Here is a 14,624-nt window from a genome sequence, read left to right on the forward strand (position 1 = left end):
CCTTACCTTTTTGAAAAGCATTGTATGTACGTCATAACGACCAGAGCTGGTACATTAAATTAACCTTCAAGATGCTTACCTGCATAGGTGATGATACACTGCTAATCAGCAATCTTTTTAACTATAATTTCATACTAAATTGTAAAGAAGTGCTGATAAAAGATCTCAATTTTGTTTGGACACCGATCTCAGAGAAATACGTTACATAAAGAAGGAAAGAAAATGTTCTTTCAAAACAGATTCCACTGCAGATTCACAAGCAGTGATGACCCTAAAAGGCAGTCTTCCTCTACAAGGCTACTGTACGTATAATGACTACAAGACCATTCTGGACTGTATGACAACATTTATAGGCCAGAGCTTGTAAAAACACTGCAAAAAGAATATGGAATATGAAAGAGCACCCTTATACAGTCAGCAATATACAGTCAGCAATATACACATCAAAAAACCACAGGGGAGTTCTGATGACACTTGCTCATATAAGATGACTGAATGCCCATTAACTTGCATTATGCATACATAGATTGATCCATCTTAAGTGAGAAGTAATCACAGTGACTTTAAGCCCCACAGATCAGTGTTAGGTATTCTCTCTCACTCAGGAGAATAACCTACAGAAACTCCTGCTACTGTCAAGTAAGCAATGGAAAAAACAGCACAGAACATAGGAGAAACAAAATAAGAAAACAACTTCCACTTAAGACACCATAAAATGCAGATTGCACAAGACTGTATATCCCATGCATTTAATCACCTTATTGTTATTTTGCTAGCAACTCGAATTATTCTTGGTAGCTCTCCCAAGTCATTTTCTCTTCCACTCAATGTATCCACCAAAAAGAAGCGACGAGTCAAAAGCCAGTTTCTCATACTGCTGCCTTTGGAAAGAAAAGGAGAGTCTCAATACTGAAGAAATTAACTCAATGCACAGGCAGGACGAAATCTAATAAAAGCAGTACATACTCTTGTATTCAGGATGGAGAATTACGTATTTCCAATTTAAACTGGTATATAATAACACCAGATAATCTTTTTGTGCATACTATTGATTGGACCAGTATCTTCAATCAAAATTTCCACGTAACACTATCAGAACATGCCTAGAAAAATGATAAATTCATGAAAGGGAGGAAGGGAGGAAGGGAGGAAGGGAGGAAGGGAGGAAGGGAGGAAGGGAGGAAGGGAGGAAGGGAGGAAGGGAGGAAGGGAGGAAGGGAGGAAGGGAGGAAGGGAGGAAGGGAGGAAGGGAGAAGTTACAGTGGATGAAGGTATATTGAAAAACAACTTGGAGACTGTAATTAACACAAAGCCTTGGCATTCTGAGTTATTCAGATTATCAGAATTCAGAGAATTGTTACTGTGATATTCTTACCTTGATTCACATACATCTCACTGTACTGCAGATTCAGATTTAACACTGGCACAGCCCAAAGGTATTGCTGTCCACTGTCACCGTTATATTCATAGAACAGGTCATAAAAGATTGGATTAGTAAAATCCAGTAAAATCTTGGAAACGGAAATCTTGCACTACGAGGAAAAAACCATCAGAATGCAAAGGTCACTTCAGCCATTTCATGATTTTCTCAACTCGTGGATTCTTCCCTTATAAAACTGCTATGAAATCTGTTCTGCCCTTTGCAAAAGACAACGCATTCTAGCTACTTGCAATTATGGCATACTAATGATTTCATATGAAGCCCACTTCTGGGCTCCCCAGTACAAAAAAGACAGGGATCTCTTGGAAAGAGTCCAGCGGAGGGCCACAAAAATGGTGAAGGGCCTGGAGCATCTCTGCTATGAGGAAAGACTGAGTGAACTGGGTCTGTTCAGCCTTGAGAAAAGAAGACTGAGAGGGGACCTGATCCAGGTCTATAAATATCTAAGGTGTGGGGGGCAGAATGGCGAGGCCGGACTCTTTTCAGTGGTGAATGGAGACAGGACAAGGGGAAACGGCCAGAAACTGCAGCATAGGAAGTTCCGCACAAATGTGCACAAGAACTTCTTTACAGTGAGGTGACGGAGCACTGGAACAGGCTGCCCAGGGAGGTGGTGGAGTCTCCTTCTCTGGAGATGTTCAAGTCTCGCCTGGATGCCTACCTGTGCGACCTGCTGTAGGGAACCTGCTTTGGCAGGGGGGTTGGACTCGATGATCTCTGGAGGTCCCTTCCAACCCCTACAATTCTGTGATTCATAAAAATGACTGCAGTTGAGCAGATAACCAATGAGAATGAAGCTCTGCTAACATTTCTTCTGCTATTTTTCAAAAGACCAGGAAAAAATATTCTAGCAACTTTCAGACACAAAATTAGAAATAGCACAAACACCAGTCATGGAATATTGTGTCTGGTTCTCTGCTCACCAGCATGAGAGGTACATTGCTACTTGATATAGCCCAGTGCAAGGCCATGAAGGTGATTAAGGGACTGGAGCACCTCTCCTACAAGGAAAGGCAGAGAGCTGGGACTGCTTAGCACTGAGTTATTGATGATACATAAAGCAATTTAACTTAAATAGTCAGAAAAGCGTTTTCTCTCTTACTTACGCTTTGTTCATAAGTTGTTCCAAATACGTAAGCTGCACTCAATTTAGTCTGGGTATCAGGACAAAGCTGAACAAAACATAATAATAATTAGGCTAATTCAATTAGGCTATTACTTTCTGACACTAAAAATTCAAAGGTACCCCAAGCAGCTTATATAATCAGCAGGTTCATGAAATATACACCGAGTTTTATTTTGTTCTATTTTTAAGGATTGGTTTTAAAGAGTAAGCAATAATACTCATTGTATTAATGTAGGTGTTAAAATGCTGTTTGAATTTATTCTCGCACAGTATTTTCCAATGTCATCACTAGCTCAGTAACCCATTTTCTCAATCACCCATTTCCTTAAAATCTGGAAGGCAGAAGCAAGACAATTCATCCTGAGAAGGTACCAAAACAAACAGCAAACCATCATCGAAATCCTGAACGTCAGCTATTCTTCTGCAGATACTGAAGCATTGAAAGCAAAGTGCACCGAGAGTGACGTGAAGGGCTTAGACAAGAGAATGGACAATTCCTGATTGTTTTTGCCCATCTTCCTCTTATTGCCAGCCTAGAGAATTGCTGAGAGAGCCTACATCACTGCTGGACTGCTGACCGAATTATGCTTTGTTACATTCCATAGCTTCCAATTTCTGCTCTTTCTCAGAACTTTCAGGTATTTTAAGCAGATATTGGACCACTGGACGATGGGTTGCTGAGATTACACTCTTCATTTTGGAGAGATCATCTTGAGACTCAATCGAGGGTTACTTTCCCTAATCTACCCACGTTTACCTTATGAACTGTCACTACTGTAGTAATGAGACACTTGGCTTTTGTTTGAAGGCTTTGCCTACAGGCAGTCACAACACCACCGCTACCCAAAAAAGGCAATTACATCAAACCTACCTGTAAGAGGCCTCCTTCCAAACTCTGCCATTTAAGAAAGTTTCCTGCTGCATCATACGAGGCTGCAATAAACTGCAGTTTCACATCCTGATGATAAAAAAAGGAGACAAACAACAAAACACTTTAGGGTTTACTGTCTCATTGTTCTATGCACCTCTAAAACTTTCAGTAGGATGATTTATTTTTCCCCCTTGGATTTTATACTCTTAGTTTTGGTATTTTACTTTTTTTGTTTGCTTGTTTTTAAACTTAATTACCTTTTTTTTTCTTTTATAGCCTCACTTTTTGCTTGTATTTTTTTGCCCTCAAACCAAAAGCTTCCAAGAGAATAGAAAATGGTTTCTCTTGAGTGCACACCCGTAATTGTATATTAGATATATCAGGCATTTGCTCAACTCAAACTCACAATCAACACAAATTACCTACAACCTAAAAGCTACAAAACCATACCACTGCTATGCTTCTACCAGATCATGCTTATTCAACTACTTTCACATTTGGTGGTGATTTGGTGGTGTATGAGACCCTTAGGTCGTGGCCTGAACCAATGGTTGAAGCACCTGGTGAAGGGGCACGGCCAGGCCTAGGAGCACAGCTGCAAACAGTTCACCTGTGCAACCAGAACCTTCCTAACCTCATTTAAAGGCTGGCAGCCTTAAATGACTGTAAAAAACATTTATTTAAACTTAGTGAAAAAGAACACGAGTCTTACTTCTTGATTTCTGCTGAGAGGCCTCTGCCCTCCTGTATTTATCTCAGTACTGGCAGGTAAAGGTAAACCTAACAAAAGTAATAAATACTGAGATATTTTAATTGACAGTGACAAAACAGCTCAGTTATAACGTAACTTTTTCTATTTTGCTGGAATGGATTTTGTATATCTCTCCAGCCTCTTATTTCCATTTCCTATAGATATATAATAAGTATTTTGTTTTATAGGCCTCTGCTGTTAGAACTGGTAGGGCTGGAAAAATCTATTCACATTAAGAAAATTATACAGGTTGATATGCCCTATGTAATCTGAAATCTATGCAGGTTTCTAACATACAGCAGCCTCAGAATTTCAGCCTTACGATGAACACTTCTTACTTGTTAAAACAGAAGCTGAACTGCAACACTGCAACTTTGTTTAATATAAAACACAACACAACTTGGCTAAAAAGCCTAATAGTTTATTTTTGAGTCAAGTGGAAGAAAAGATAAATATAGCAGTACAAACAACAGGTTACCACTAAAACTATTCTCTGTGATCTACTTAATCTGTATGAACTATTCCAATTTTACTAACTTTAAAACAATTTCATAAAATAAAACACCAATTACTTATCTAAAGAAAATGACATTTCTGAGCTGGAATTTTTGATTGAATCAATTTTTGATAGAACTCAGCTTGTTCAGACTTGTAACACAAAAATGAAAGTTGATGTAATGGACATATGAATAGAAATATGTGCATAAGTGCCAGAAACAAGAGAAGGAAGGGCTTAAATAGTGTAACAACTATGGAGAATACAGTTCCCATCACTGCAACTGAGGGGAGGGCTGAGATAAAACTACAGGTCAGACATGCCAGTAAAAACTCTGCACCCTGACACCAGGAGTACAGCAGCAAAGTTACAGCACATCACTTACACCCTTATTTTTCTAATTAGCTCATGAGGAAAACTGACAGAGCTGTAAGGACGTATGCATTTCAAGTAAGGGAAAAACACATGTAACAACTTTCTTAAGACTTAGAGAAATTGAAGTAAAGAATACTAGGAGTGAAGGACAATGCCTAACCTTCTATTAACTTTGTAGGGGTATAAAAGATCCAAATTCTAGTTTATCACTGCCAATCCAGAAGAATCTTGGAGTCTTACTGAGGACTTACTGAGGACAATTGGTCCTGGTCAGATCACTTAGGTATGCTTATCTCTGCATTACAAATGTGAGCACACAAGTATGAGCAACAGAAATGTGTGCAAGTGTGAGTTAGTAAAATAATATTTTCCTGGAGAAGTTTTTTTAACATAAATATCACTCTCTTCTTCCATACAGATCTCCCACTGAGTTTTGTTACACCAGCTGCCTAAAAATCATCTTTAGTGGACTTGGATCTGCACAAATTGAAAACTTTTCAAGTGATGGTGTCCTCTTCCTAACATCCAATTCCCCACATCTATTGCCTCCCACTTACCTCACTTCTTCCTTTAAAACTGAAGACAGTAGGGAGATGATTTGTCTCAAGCACTTGGGATGCTAATCCTGGTTGATCGCCATAATACAGCCATGGCAGATTATGCCTCCTGAAAAACATCACGTTTTCTCTACAGAAACACAGTGTTTTAAATCAAAGAACACTCAGAACAATAAACTCCATAAACACAATTCAAGACAGAATGTAATGGAAAAGGTAACTTACCAGAATGCTATTGAATGAACAATGCCTAGCCTTGCTGTATTGGCATAAATATATTGAAATAAAGCGCAGGCATCTGTACTTGAAGAACTCAGTGAGTTCATATTCATCACACACATATTTCCAAGAGCTTGGCATGCTGTGAGGTTAGAGTACAACTGCAGTGGAGAAACACAGGAACACAGAAAAAAAAAATCTATGAGCAGTTTTTTGTGAGATACAAAATTTGTTACATTTAGTCATTCCTAAACCTCATCTTCACTTGAAAGTGATTTTGTTTTGCCAACATCTAATATTTTCTTCAAGTTATTCTGGTTCTACATTTTTAAAGGTGTTTTTTTTTTTTTTTTTTTTTTTTTTTGCATTATTTGGATTGTTATGATTCAAAAATAAATAAATAAATAAATCAAAATCTGCACCTGAAAAATGAGGCTTTATTATAGCTACATGCTTCATAAATATCCTCTCTTCAGCTTAGTACTTCTTGTAATCTGCTGTTTCTAAACCTTGTATTTACATGATTGTTCAATTTTGGCAAACAAACTGCTGCCATGTGATTCCTGGCAGCTGCACACAGGTGCCAATAACAGAACTAGTATTGACTCGCCAGCACCCACTGCCTTTGCATGGATCAGATCAGCAGCTGCACAAACATTCAGGCAGCACCTCGGAAGAGCTCAGCAGGGGAAACAGGATTAAACTTATCGATGGGATGAGAACAGATTCAGTTGGTGAGAATGAAGGGAATGAGGAGGAGGATGCATCTCAGAGCAGTGTGTGTGAAATGGGGAGAAAACGTGGGTCATGAGAAGTTAAAGCGAGGTTGAGAGGAAAGGAATGTGGCAAAGCAAGAGTGAGAAAAGGGGGCTGGTAAACGAGGCAGGCTTATCCTCTTGGCTACTGTGATTCTGTTGCTGCAGCCACTCTTCATGGTTACTGCCACCCAGAGCAATATGCAGTTAAATAAATTAACACATAAATCAAAACAGAAATAAAATGGAAGGTTCAGTGGTTATCCTTCTCCATCACAAAACAGAATTATCAACTGAAAGCCACTGAAGACATAAAGACCAGCTGCCAATTTTTGAGCGGTTCCTCCCCCAATATACTCAGTACAAAACTGACTATTGCAGGACTTTCACACTATTCACCCTGTGAAGATTTCAGCCACAGAGAGTGGCTGAATGCAATACCATTCATTAGAGCTTAATAGCCTTTCTAAGCATTCTGGATATATATTTCTCTTATCTATTGTCTTCTCAAAATAAAGTTATTTAAAGCAAGCCAACTTCCACAAACTAAAGCCCCAATGTTGGAGGGGATTTTATGCACAGTACATGTTTTGCATAAAAAAGCAAACTGCAAACATTAATGAAACTCACCCAGCAGGCAGAGGCTGAGGATTGCAGGTTTTTCAGAAACCAAGCCGATGTCAGTGTTTCACCCTGTAAGTAAGGAACAGCTTCACTGTCTTTGTTCAGAACAATTGACTGAACGCAACAGTCTGGGAAACTGTCAAACAGAAGAAGCTACTTATTTTTTATAAGAGCTTTCTGACCTTTGAAAATGTCTAAATCGAACCAGCTCCCTTCTAAACTCAACCACCAAAATGAAATCCTTTGTTTCACTCCAATAAGTTAGATAAAATACACATAATAAGAGTGGAACTACTGAAGTTTTGAGTACAGATTCTGTGGCAGAGGAGCTCTTTTTCCTGTACAAGGAAGTACTAATAATTTCAAGAGTAAAGAGTTGACTGGATGGTAAATTTAACTTGCAACCACATTTGCCAAATTCATTTCACCACTTGCATTTTACAATTGGATTTAAACCAAACTCTTGAGCTCCTCTTCCAGAGTCCAACCCCCCTGTTAAAGTAGATTCCCTACAGTAGGTCACACAGATAGGAGTTGAGACTGAGATGAATGAAGAAAGGATAAGACGTGCTTGCAAAATAAGGTAAGACTGACAAATGAAAACTGAGGAGAACTATTTGAACAAATTTATCTTGGGTGTATGACAGGAGATGCTGGTTTAATACCTGCTTATACATCTTGCATGACTGACAGGACACAAAGTTGGGCAAAACAGCAAACAGTGAATTCAGATTACAAAGTTTGTAAAAACACAGGAAACAAAGGGGGGTATCTAGTGGGGAGATGAACACGTGGTAGGTGAACTGAGAAGAATGTGAACCTTGAGTACTGGGGAGATAAGGGGACGAGCTCACTATAGCATCAGGGTATGGTAGTAAAAAGAGGCTGAGCCTCTGGTGGATTGAGAGATCCTACCCAGAAATGCCCTCAGGAGACTCTCCCTTTATTTGAATAAAGAAAGCTGAAGACTCCTGTGTCTCTTTTTGGGATAACTGAGCAAGCCTATTGGAGCAGAAATCTTCCCAACAAGATGGGTCTTGAATATTCCCAGAGAAGGAGATTCCACAGCCTCTCTGGGAAGCCTGATCCGGTGCTCCATCACTCACACAGTAAAGAAGTTCTTCCTGGTGTTATTATGGAATTTCCTGTCCTTCAGGAAGCTTTCTGCCCGTTGCCCTTTGTTCTGTTGCTGCACGCCACCAAAGAAGTCCACACACAATAAATACAACAGACCACATACAACTTTGTTTTGATACCAAACTTGTGTAGATTACCTCCACTTTTCAGCCTCCAAGATGTTCTTAAACCTATCCCAACAGAGCAATGCTTGCCAGATCTACATATCTACTCCTCTCTCTATGCTGATGCAAATTACCTCACAATCACTGCGACTGGACAGCAAACCACCACCTTCGTTTTCCAGGAAGAGAATTTAAAAGACTTGCTGGATACAGCTTGAAAATGCTTCAGTACAAAAATACTTACTAGCTGTCCAAACCGAACAGTTGCAATTCCCTTTGGAGGTAAGCTTTCACGAGCGCTGAAACATAAACCTCCACTCTGAAAAAGAAACGAAATTTACAAATGGAAATGTTTGTATTTTCCAACACAACTTTTCATTTTTCTGAACTTTGATGAAATAAGCATTCCTCTACTTACTAAAATATTTGGGGTGCTACAGTCACACGACTTGCTTACATTGATGAATGTCTGTTCACATCTTACACACCTACGGATTGCAAACATGAAAGAAACACTTAAAATGCAGTTAAGTATGATATTAAGTGCTTAGTGAATGCTGATTACATAGGATGCCTTTTGAAGAGGTAAGGCCTAATGACACCATGAGCATCTTCAACAATTCAAACTGAAATCCAAAACTCGTTATTAGTTTGTTTCTACTGTCAGTGAAGAAGCAAAGAAATGATACAGTTATCAAAACAAACAACAGAAAAAGCCCACAGAAGCAAAACACACAAAAAAATCAAAAGAACAATGGTAAGGTAAAGATTTTATCAAACACAATGCATATTAAGTTTGATATTGGCTCGAGAAATTCCAACTCATTGCTTTTAAGACTCTCACCAAGCTTTAAGGACGTATACAGTAGAAGCAAAAGAGAACATTTCTATTATTCATAACTGTTTGTATCCCATGGATACAGACTTCATCTCAGAAATATTCCATTTAAACAGAATATGAGACTTCCAAAATTATCAGTAAAAAGGAAGAATACTTACCTGCTTCCTAACGCATCTGAAGCGGAGAACGACTCTGCGCTCCCATTACAAACTACACACAATGCTTCATTTAGCAAAATGCCATCAACACTTCTTTCCACTGAGTTGAAAAGAAAAGCAGCTGTGATATAACAGTGTGATGCACAGTATGTCATGCAGCTTAAAAAAAGTGCTAAGAATGAAAGCGTCAGTGCAGAGATCTGAAATAAATGCAAAGATTTTGTCTCCTCCAAATCAAAAGCACAACTCGCACAGTACATCCACCATAAATGCATACTCATATTTATTTATGTTGGGCTGACAGTTGGACTCGATGATCTTAGAGGTCTTCTTCAACCTTAATGATTTTCTGACTCTATATATGTACGTATGCCAATGTGTTGTTTATATAATGCATACACACCACTGTAGTTGTCATGGTTCTATGTTGTTTGTTTTTGTTTTTTTGTTTTTGGGTTTCAGTATTCCACATCAAAACATCATGTAGTGTACGGGGCATTAAAGTGTCACTGCCCCAATCCCAGCTACCTATCCCTGTACATTACAGCAGTCACGGGATCTGGCCCTTCCGGGTGGGGGGGGCGCTCTCTTGCTGCCTGGCAGTGGGTGCTGGAGGGTGCTTTCCTAGCCGTTCCAAGCTTTTCAGGTTTGAATCGGTCCCGGGAACTCTCTCTCTCTCATCTTGTCTGATTTATTAATCTCAATTGCAATTAAATTGTATCTATTGTGTTATCTTGTATTCCGATATTATAGTAAAATAAGTTTTCCTCCATAGATTGTTGCCGCTGTTCTTTTCCTCCCTTCCTTCCCATTTTTGTGGGACTGGGGTGGGGGGGGGGGGGGGAGGGCAGAGGCCTGTCGCCCCTGTCACGGACATAGATTGATCTGGTCAAATCCGTGACAGATTTTTGGCGCCCAACGTGGGGCACGACTGCTTTTTAGCTTTTTGAATGAATCTCTTTTTCATTCTGCTCTTAGAGAGCTTCATTAGGGAGCATTATCAGTAGTTCAGGTTTCTGTGCTGGAAAACCTGACCTTGAAAGATTAGGCGTACTGCCAGTGTTCTGGGATATTTGTAAACTTTGAGCACTACTTACTCTGAGTAGTGCCTTTTTTCTTTTTTTTTCCCTCCTCTTGTTAGCTTCAATTCATTAACCCTTTTTTAGCAAGCACCAGCGATGAACCCACTCGTTATCGTGGGGGTGCTGGGTAAAGGATTTAAAGCAATGGTGTTAGTCACAACCTACTGGCCAATAATCCATCTCATACTTACGTGTTGCGGAATTGCATTCATATATAACTACCTAAGGGCACTGATGGAGACACCTATGTTTTACCTATTTGCAATGTGGTATGATTTGAACTTTGACATCTACATCCCAGAAGGAATGGCTAATTTCTCAAACAACTACATCCCAGAAGGAATGGCTAATTTCACAAACAACTACATCCCAAATGGAATAGCTAATTTTACAAACAACACAATGTTCAGACCAGTTTCCGGGTTTTCTTCTCGGTTTGTCAAACGTTTTTTGAATCCTGAATTAATACCCATGTTGTTGTTCGCGTCATCAATTCTCCTGAATGTATTCCTTATTTGTAATAAGGGGAAGGAGTCTTCTCCAAAACTAGAGAATGATGACTGGCAGGGGATATGGAGAGGTTTAGGAAAGGTCTTAGAAGCATGGGGACCCGCAGTGTCATGGGATTTTACTCTTGAACACCTGTGGGATCCTGAGAAACTAAGCCAGTATTTGAGTCAGGGACTATGCGGCTTACATAAATCTAAGGAGGTACAACTTATTTGGGGTTTGGCTTGTGCTTACCGTGCCCTATATAATACCATTCGGGAGAGAGAGAGTTTCCGAGCTGAGGTTCAAGCCAAAGGGGAAAATCCCCAAGTCAAATCTAATCAATCACAGGAGACACCAGTAACAATACCGGTTGCTCCTGTGGAGGGCAAGAAATGGAAACGAGTGTCTTCGCGTCTTGAACGAAAAAGAGAAGAAGAGGAGGAGGAGGAGGAAGATCCAGGCGAGGGGCCCTCCTCAGAACCACCACCATCGCGAAAGGCAAAAGCGAAAACTAAGAGACATGCAGAAGAGAGTGATGAAGAGGAAGTCTCTATTACTACTCGCCGGCCTCTAAAGATGACTGAAATCCAAGGTTCAAGAAAGGAGTTCACACGGCGCCTGAATGAAAGTATTGTTTCCTGGTTGGTTCGCTGTTGGGACAGTGGGGCCCATAGCTTGTCTCTGGATGGTAATGAAGCTCGCCAACTAGGTGCCATTGCCAGAGATCCAGCTATTGATAGAGGAATTAGTCGATGTTCAGATGAGGCTGCCTCCCTCTGGGAACGAGTGTTAACAGCTGTGAAGGAAAAGTATCCCTTCAAAAATAGCTTGAAGATTGCAATGAAAAAATGGGATACAGTTGAAAAGGGTATCCAGTATTTGAGGGAAATAGGCGTGGTGGAAATGCTGTATGACCCTGACTTTGTTCCTAACCACCCACAACAAAACCGCGACCCTGAAAGAGTGAGGACAACGCCTGAGATATGGCAGAAAATCGTGACAACAGCGCCGGACAAATATGCCGCTACACTAACGTCAGCGTGTGACAGATACCAGGAACAACAGAGAACGCCCTTAATTTATGAATTAATTGTTACGCTCCAAAACTACGAACAATTGCTGTCTCCAATTCATTCTGCCGTTGCTGCAATATCAAGAATGACGGAGCAAGTGTCTCAACTGATTAACCGTGACAAACCTGTAGCAGTATCAGAGACGCTGGATGAAGATCAGGATAATCAAATGAGTCTAGCGAAGGAGGTGAAGGAGATGAAGGAGATAATCCGAGCCCACCTAACTAAAGATGATAAACCTTCCTTCTTACGTGCACGATCAAAAATCTCAGCTGTTAGAGGCAGACGCTCTCCGGCTCAAGTAAGGAATAATACACCGCGAATTACCTTATGGTATTACCTACGTGACCATGGAGAAGACATGGGGAAGTGGCACGGTCAACCTACTCCTGTACTACGAGCCCGGGTGAAAGAATTACAAGGCAGATCTACCACCAGTGCAGTTGCTCCAGTTACCACAGGTAATGAATAGAGGGGCCCTGCCCTCAGTCAGGGGGGGGAAAGGGATAATAGAGTATATTGGACTGTGTGGATTCGATGGCCTGGCACATCAGAACCACTGAAATATAAGGCACTGGTGGACACTGGTGCACAGTGCACTCTGATGCCCTCGAGTCATGAAGGGACAGAATCAATCCATATTTCTGGAGTGACCGGGGGCTCTCAAGAATTGACTGTGTTGGAGGCCGAGATAAGCCTCACTGGTAAGGACTGGCAAAAACATCCTATTGTGACGGGCCCAGGGGCTCCATGTATACTAGGTATTGATTATCTCAGAAGGGGGCATTTCAAGGATCCTAAGGGGTATCGGTGGGCCTTTGGAATAGCTGCTGTGGACACAGACAACATTAAGCAGCTGTCTGTTTTGCCTGGCCTGTCAGAAGATCCATCTGTTGTGGGGCTGCTGCGAGTAAAAGAGCAACAGGTGCCAATTGCTACAAAAGTGGTGCACAGGCGTCAGTACCGCACCAACAGGGATTCTTTGCTCCCCATTCATAAGTTAATTCGTCAACTAGAGAGCCAGGGAGTGATCAGCAAAACTCACTCGCCTTTTAACAGCCCCATATGGCCAGTGCGTAAAGCCAGTGGAGAATGGAGGCTGACGGTGGACTACCGTGGCCTGAATGAAGTCACACCCCCACTGAGTGCTGCTGTGCCGGACATGTTAGAACTCCAGTATGAACTGGAGTCAAAAGCAGCCAAATGGTATGCCACCATTGACATTGCTAATGCCTTCTTTTCCATCCCTTTGGCCAAAGAATGTAAGCCACAGTTTGCTTTCACATGGAGGGGCATTCAGTATACCTGGAACCGTTTGCCCCAGGGGTGGAAACACAGCCCGACCATTTGCCATGGGTTGATTCAAATTGTATTGGAACAGGGCAGCGCTCCTGAGCACCTGCAGTACATTGATGACATCATTGTGTGGGGTGATACAGCGCAAGAAGTCTTCACAAAAGGAGAGAGGATGATCCAAATTCTTCTGAGTGCTGGTTTTGCTATTAAGCGAAGCAAAGTGAAAGGACCTGCCCAGGAGATTCAGTTCCTAGGTATAAAGTGGCAAGATGGCCGTCGTCACATTCCGACAGACGTGATCGACAAAATCACTGCTATGTCTCCACCCACTAGCAAAAGAGAGACACAATCTTTTCTGGGTGCAGTGGGCTTTTGGAGAATGCATGTTCCAAACTACAGCCTCATTGTAAGCCCCCTTTATTATGTGACGCGAATGAGAAATGAGTTTACATGGGGCCCTGAGCAGCAGCAGGCTTTTGAACAGATTAAACAGGAGATAGCCCGTGCCGTGGCCCTAGGACCAGTACGAACGGGGCAGGGTATAAAGAATATCCTCTATACTGCTGCTGGAGAGAACGGTCCCACTTGGAGTTTGTGGCAAAGAGCCTCAGGAGAGACACGAGGCCGACCCCTGGGATTCTGGAGTCGGGCATACAGAGGGTCTGAAGAGCACTACACTCCAACTGAGAAGGAGATCTTAGCCGCTTATGAAGGGGTTCGGGCTGCTTCCGAAGTAGTCGGTACTGAAACACAGCTCCTTCTGGCACCTCGACTGCCAGTGCTGAACTGGATGTTTAAAGGAAAGGTTCCCTCCACCCATCATGCTACTGATGCCACTTGGAGCAAGTGGATTGCACTGATTACACAACGAGCACGGATGGGGAACCTCAGCCGTCCAGGAATCCTAGAAGTCATCATGGACTGGCCTGAAGGTAAAAAGTTTGGAACACCACCAGCAGAAGAAGTATCACATGCTAAAGAAGCCCCACCATACAATGAACTACCAGAGAATGAAAAGAAATATGCCCTGTTCACAGATGGATCGTGTCGTATTGTGGGAAAGCATCGCAGATGGAAATCTGCTGTGTGGAGCCCCACACGACGAGTTGCAGAGGCCACTGAAGGGAAAGGCGAATCAAGCCAATTTGCAGAGGTAAAGGCTGTCCAACTGGCCTTAGATGTCGCTGAACGGGAGAGGTGGCCAATGCTCTATCTTTACACTGACT

The 14,624-nt window shown here is 41.6% G+C and overlaps 1 protein-coding gene and 1 long non-coding RNA gene across 5 annotated transcripts in view; one reads left to right on the forward strand and one right to left on the reverse strand.

The window, feature by feature from the left end:
- The window catches only part of TMEM67 (transmembrane protein 67), a 38,642-nt gene that overhangs the window by 16,553 nt on the left and 7,465 nt on the right, over positions 1-14,624 (reverse strand). For all 4 annotated transcript variants that reach the window (XM_048939606.1, XM_048939607.1, XM_048939605.1 and 1 more), the window contains exons 4-13: positions 9,456-9,555; positions 8,875-8,944; positions 8,701-8,775; positions 7,222-7,284; positions 5,843-5,997; positions 5,618-5,726; positions 3,439-3,525; positions 2,548-2,613; positions 1,376-1,532; positions 758-881 (exon numbers count right to left, since the gene is read on the reverse strand). In XM_048939606.1, coding sequence (XP_048795563.1) covers positions 758-881; positions 1,376-1,532; positions 2,548-2,613; positions 3,439-3,525; positions 5,618-5,726; positions 5,843-5,997; positions 7,222-7,284; positions 8,701-8,775; positions 8,875-8,944; positions 9,456-9,555 — 1,006 coding nt within the window. The remainder of the gene's footprint in view (positions 1-757; positions 882-1,375; positions 1,533-2,547; positions 2,614-3,438; positions 3,526-5,617; positions 5,727-5,842; positions 5,998-7,221; positions 7,285-8,700; positions 8,776-8,874; positions 8,945-9,455; positions 9,556-14,624) is intronic.
- On the forward strand, positions 4,083-5,610 carry LOC125690877 (uncharacterized). The gene is made up of 3 exons (XR_007375817.1): positions 4,083-4,206; positions 5,239-5,343; positions 5,479-5,610. It is a non-coding gene; the product is annotated as an uncharacterized LOC125690877 (long non-coding RNA).

Source organism: Lagopus muta, chromosome 3 (genome assembly GCF_023343835.1).
Source record: "Lagopus muta isolate bLagMut1 chromosome 3, bLagMut1 primary, whole genome shotgun sequence".
Lineage (NCBI taxonomy): Eukaryota > Metazoa > Chordata > Aves > Galliformes > Phasianidae > Lagopus > Lagopus muta.